Here is a 6,086-nt window from a genome sequence, read left to right as displayed (position 1 = left end):
CAGGAGTGGAGTTTGAGTGCAGGGTGGGGGTGGTAAACAAGTTAGAGCCAGACACAGGATTTGAATGGGTCTGAAAATGAGGAATGATTTTACATCTAAGCAGCCCAGGAAGGCAAACCACTCAAAAGCAGAGACATTCCAAATGATAGGCTGAAAATATAAGCAATGTGCTAATATTTGTTGAGGACAGACAAAAAGGTAATTGACAGAAAAACAATGTGCGTAAATTATTGCAGGGTTATAGGAGTGGGCTGGCAAGAAAGACTGTCTTTAAGAAGTCAAGTTTTGTCTCTGCACATCAGGATCTACACAGAGCAGTCCATGTCTGGCAAGCCGTATCAATTAGTACTGAGATTTCAAATATTACCCTAAAGGGGTTCTGGCACTTTATTCAAAGATCTTATTAATCATACTGTGCTTCCTGCTCCACTGCCATCTACCAAAAAGTTCCAAAGGATGTTATATGGTAACAGAAGAAAGGAAACCAGTTACGAGAGCTACTCAATGTTCCATGTTGTCAAACTCCAGCTACCTGGGTTTTAGAAAAGATGCTGATTATCATTTGTATTGATTAACTCCAAGGTAAGAAGTATTTCTCATTACTTGTGATTTGATAAATCCGGGATGACCAAAACAAATACCGACTCGTGCAAAGAGGATTTATAGATCATATACTTTGTCTCGAATTCATTCTCCACTTGCTGGTGGGCAGAGCATCCTTCCATAGAGCGAGACGCGTAACTACCATGAGCCGTGGGAAGCGACAAACTCGGTTTACAGGCCAGAGGGAGCGGGACCGGGGGCGTGGAAAGGGGGCGTGGCCTGACACATAGAGGCGTGACCTGACTCTGGGGGGGCGTGGCCTGACTCACGGGGGGCGTGGCCTGACTCAAGGGGGCGTGGAAAGGGGCGTGACCAACACAGCCTCCATCTCTCTGCGACTGCGTGAGAGCCCGGAAGTACTAGGTGTGTGCAGGCGGTCATGGCGATGGCGGAGAAGTTCGACTCGTTGGAGGAGCACTTGGAGAAGTTCGTGGAGAACATCCGGCAGCTCGGCATCATCGTCAGCGACTTCCAGCCCAGCAGCCAGGCTGGGCTCAACCAGAAACTGTGAGGCACCCGACGCTCCGCCTGCTCTTCCTGCCTTACACGGGCAGGCCGCCGGGCCTCGCTGCCGCCGCCCCTCAGCCGGCAGCCTCGGGGTAGCGGAGGCCGCGGCCGGCGAGATCTGTCACATTAGCGCAGGCGGAGGGGAAGGGGGGCTCGCCGGGGTCTCTGTCGCAGCCGCGGTTAGCGCAGTACCGTCCTTTCTTGGCTGAAAACAACTCGTTTTCTTCTTACAGGAATTTCATGGTGACGGGCTTGCAGGATATCGACAAGTGCCGGCAGCAGCTGCACGATATTAGTGTGCCACTGGAAGTGTTTGAGTAAGTAACGTTGTGTCTAGAAGGAAAGGTGCTGTACTTGTGTGATATGAAATAGTGTGCCTTTGCTGCTGAGGGTGATGAGGCACTGGAACACGGTGCCCAGATAAGTTGTGGCAGCCCCATCCCTGTCATTGTTAAAGGCCAGGTTGGATGGGGCTTTGAGCAACCTGGTCTAGTGGGAGTTGGCCTTGCCCATGGCAGGGGGGGTTGGAATGAGATGGCCTCTAAAGTTTCTTCCAATCCAAACCAGTCTATGATTCTGTATTTTCACTGAGGACTGCTTGTTTCTTAAACTCCAGTTTCCAAATTCCTCATAAAAACATGAGCAGACAGAAGAAGGTAAGAAGTACCTTCAGTCTGTGGGAAGGCAGGAGAGTAAGAGAAGTGATTAATTATACACCTGCTTTCAGATCTCTCTTTTTATTCTTTTTGTTTAGTTTTGGGTTGTTTAGGGGTTTGTTTTGTATTTTGTTTTTTTTTCTAATTTTTTTATTTACGCTGACTTTAGGTATGTAGATATTAATACAGATTTTGCTGAGCCTAGTGGTTTGGTAGATAAGCTTTCATTTTGGAAATGTGGTTTTACACTAGGGTAGAATCAAGATTTAAAGTTGCAGGTGGAAATACATTAGGCCAGTACTTAGATGCTTTGTTTCAGTAGCAGCATTCTTGCTGGCAGAAAATTAGAACATTAAAAGTAAAATCATAAATGTGGAACAAGAGCTATAGAAGACAGCTTTTACGGTAGAGCTGACAAGTTAATTTACTAGTGTTTCTCACAAGTCCAGATGTTTCTGGTTTTCTGTATTCTAGTGTATTGCTGCAATACAGGACTTCAGTTAGGCTTTCACTCTATCTGTAAATCCAAGAGTGTTCTTTACTCAGTGATGGAATTTCCCTTTCTCAGGCATATATACATTGCAAAGCAAAAATGCACGTCTGTGTCTGCTGATTGAGGTGTTCCCTGCTTGAGCTGTCTTTTGAAAATGGCTGAGTTAAAATGCACATCTTAGATAACAGTGGTAATGGAAAGACAACAAGGTGAATAATTATGTAGGTAGTATCTTTCTTTTGTATTTTCAGATACATAGATCAAGGCCGCAATCCTCAGCTTTACACTAAAGAGTGTCTGGAGCGAGCTTTGGCTAAAAATGAGCAAGTAAAAGGAAAAATTGACACAATGAAGGTAAACCAGAAGTAATGAAAGTAGTAATGTAATAATGTATTTGATAAGTTTTTACTTCCTGTAGGTATGTGAGGGGCTTTCACTTGTGCAATTATTGAACTCCCTTACTAGTTGATTTGTATTAGGAATTGCTCTGGATCCCTGTACCTTAATTGATGCTAATGTTGCCTGTTCTAAAAGAAATGGAGTAACTCATCCTACATGTGGAGATGCAGATGTGACTATGATTTTACTTTGGTTAAAGTTGCATGTAGCATTACATGGCATTTGTTTTTCATATTGGAGCCTAGAAAGTACCTCACACAGTTGTAGCTTTCTAACTGTGGTGTGTGTAAATCTTGCAATAAGCAAAACAGAAGGAGTATTTTTCCAGTCTTGAATGGATCTTGAGAATATTAAAATGTTAAGTGTACTATATAAGCATGAGTTAATCTTTATAAAATTATTTAAAATTGTGTGAAAGTGTTTAGGGTTTTTGAACCTGTACTTTCATCTAGTACGAATCCAGGCATTCTGCTGCACTGATTAACTGCTGGAATTACTCCTGAAATATGCTTTGAGAAGAGGAAGTTTAGGGAGATTTGAGAAAAGGGCTGTTTTTGTTTAAAAATATTCATTAGCTGAACTTAAGAGTAGTGCTGCAGAATGTAGATATTTGATATGCTTTGTGCTTGTAAGAGCTGTAGGAAGAAATTCTAAGATAGGTGTGAGTTCTGGAGGTGGAGGGGGTTCCATGTCAAATCAAGGGGATGTCCTTTATCAGTTTTGCTTAATAAGGTCAGGCAGATGTTGATGCATCAGAGTTTACCAGAGAGGTCTAACTATTTTGTATTTCTTAGGTAAAAATACTAGTTAATTTAAGGGAAACTGAAAGAATTTTAGTTTGCTTAGTGCTTTCTTAGCAGATTTCATCTGAGCCTTTTCTGTAAATGGTATAAACATAGCTATCTGTATTTCTGTGTGTAGTTTTGATGTATTTTTTGGGGGTACCATTCTCTTAGGTCATTGAAACGTAGTGTTGTATATAAACATTTTCATTAATTAGGTAACATTGCTTGAGAAAATGTAAATTATGCAGGTGGTGTATGTGTTCTGTTTTTTCTCTCCAGAAATTTAAAAGTCTGTTAATTCAAGAACTAACAAAGGTGTTCCCGGAAGACATGGCAAAGTACAAAGCTATTCGAGGAGAAGATCCTCCACCTTAAGATGGCCTTTGATAGCTCTAAAATTGTCAATTCCATAAACTGATACCACTCTATATTGGAGGGAAGGAGAATCTGAGCTGTTGTAACAACTGTACTAAAAATGGCAGTGATGGCCTGTGATGGAGCTCAGTGATTGGTGATGGCTCTGGTCTGAAGCTACTGAATCTTTCTGAAGACTTTTACTCTAAGATTGCCATTGAAACTTCTTGTGGTAATCTCTTCTTTCCTGAAAGTTTCCGGGGATGTCATTGCCTACTGGGCATCACTATGTAGCACTTCCTACAAAGTGCATTTCCAGAGCAGAAAATCATGGGTTTTCTCCTCTGAAAAGGGTGCTCAAGCATTGTGGCTACAGCTGTTTAAAAAAGAATTGTATTTACTATATTTGACTATTCTTTATTTGTAAACTGCTTTCATTTTTATTACAGTACAGTTGACTGCTTTCATCTTAGCAAGTTCTTCTGAACAGGAGCCTCTCAAAGGCTGTTGTTCTCCTGTGTGTCGTAATGAATTGCAGCTAAGAAACCCTTCAGATATTCTTGTTTTGTTCTATGAGCTGCAGTTCAGATGGCTGAGAATATAGAAAGTGAGCTTATTCGGGTCCTAGCTCCTCAACAATGTTAATATTTTGTATAGTATTTAAGCTTTTGCTTGATTCTGTTCATTTTCTGTAAGCAGGTTGTTGAATTAAAAAAAAAATCTAAATTCTGACATTTTTCTGTTGTATGTTACTCTTTGGAGAATGAAGTGAAGCCTGTGAAAAACAGCATATTCCTTACTGACAGTGACAGAAGTGAATTTATATCAAAACTTGGCTGTTAAAAGACTATATCTGAAGATAATGTCAACCTGGTATTTCGGTTTTGTGGGGAGACTTCTGTTTTAGTACCTGAAGCAAAAGATGTTGGGCATCAGTGATTGTCACCCGAAGCATTTCTGATAAGCTGTGACCTCATTTGTGAAACCTGTAATTGTTCATACCTGAAATATTCCCAAACATAAACCAGCATATTGGGCTCACTGCCCAGAGTTGTAGTGTGTGTGCAGAAGAGTAGTTCTATGGTGGAAGCAAGAGCACATCTTCTAATCTTGGGGATTTGTGAAACTTTGACTGTTTGTGCTTATATTTGTCCTTCCAGATGTAACTTAATGTTTTTGGCACCAGCAAATTAATTTATTTAATTATAATTTCTCTTAATTAACTTTCTTTAAATTGCAAAACTTAGTGGGGTTAGGCAGGAGCTCTGAAATAGCTCTGTGTGCAAGTATCCTAATGTAGACCTACTTAGCCCATTAAAGACCTGGGGGGTCTTTAGGGCATTAGGTATGGGGATTTAGGTATGTTCCAAGTTGTTTATGGCATAGTTTACACACCTGGAGAGCTGTCTGTCCTCAGTTACCTAGCTGAAGCTAGGTATCCATAATGCCAAGTGACACTATGAAAGAGGAATTTGGTTTAGCCATTCAAAAACAATCTCAGTGTAAGGCTAGCAAAGCAATGATATAGTTTTCTTATTGGGTTTCCATCAGAACATCCATAAGATGTTGATATAGTTGCTGTCTTAAAGCAAAGGGAGAACTAAGATGACTTCTTGAGGTCCCTTCCAGTCCTTTTCTGATACTGGGATTTTGCCATTAAAAATAAAAACCTTACACTAATCCCTGTGAAATTTCTTGAAAAGAGAGCAGGGATGGAGAGCAAGGACAAGAGGCAGTGGGCCTGAGTTGTAATGAGGGAAGTCTTCAAGTCTTGTTTAGCATTGGAATGAGTGTTCAGAGTGGCTGCAGAATTGCTGCCCTCAGAGATCTTTCCATCTTGCCTGCACAAAGCCCTGAGCAATCAGACATAGCTTAAAAATGAGCCCTTCTTGGGGCAGGCAGCTGAACTAGGTAAGATGAGGCCCCTTCCAACCGTTTTCAATTTTTTTATTTCTTGTTTTCTATGATTTTATTACCTTATCACGTTGAAGGTTTTTGACTACTCAGTCTCAACACTAGTTTATTTTTCATTGCAGTATGCTGCAGATGGTGGTAGGTTTATGACCAGCATGGGGACCTTTTCTTTTATGTAGTGCAAACTGTGATTAGCACCTTTGCCTGTAGGTGAAGTACTGAAGAGATGCTGCAAGGATGTATTTAATTTGCTTTTCAAGGCATTGGGTTGTGATCACAAATGGTTTTAAAGATGTGTGGGGTCAGAAACAGTTTAAAGTATATGCAAAGTCAGTTTTACTTTGAAACAAAGGTGAGGCCTCTGGAGGAACACTT

The 6,086-nt window shown here is 41.0% G+C and overlaps 1 protein-coding gene across 1 annotated transcript; it reads left to right on the top strand.

The window, feature by feature from the left end:
* The first annotated feature begins 960 nt into the window (after nt 1-960).
* Nucleotides 961-4,523, top strand: MED10 (mediator complex subunit 10). The gene is made up of 4 exons (XM_034069894.1): nt 961-1,110; nt 1,344-1,427; nt 2,511-2,613; nt 3,723-4,523. The coding sequence occupies exons 1-4, from the start codon at nt 983-985 to the stop codon at nt 3,816-3,818; spliced, it is 411 nt and encodes a 136-aa protein (XP_033925785.1). The 5' UTR covers nt 961-982; the 3' UTR covers nt 3,819-4,523.
* Nucleotides 4,524-6,086: the final 1,563 nt, after the last annotated feature.

This window comes from Melopsittacus undulatus, chromosome 1 (genome assembly GCF_012275295.1).
Source record: "Melopsittacus undulatus isolate bMelUnd1 chromosome 1, bMelUnd1.mat.Z, whole genome shotgun sequence".
Taxonomy (NCBI): domain Eukaryota; kingdom Metazoa; phylum Chordata; class Aves; order Psittaciformes; family Psittaculidae; genus Melopsittacus; species Melopsittacus undulatus.
This window is presented reverse-complemented; position numbering and strand designations above follow the sequence as displayed.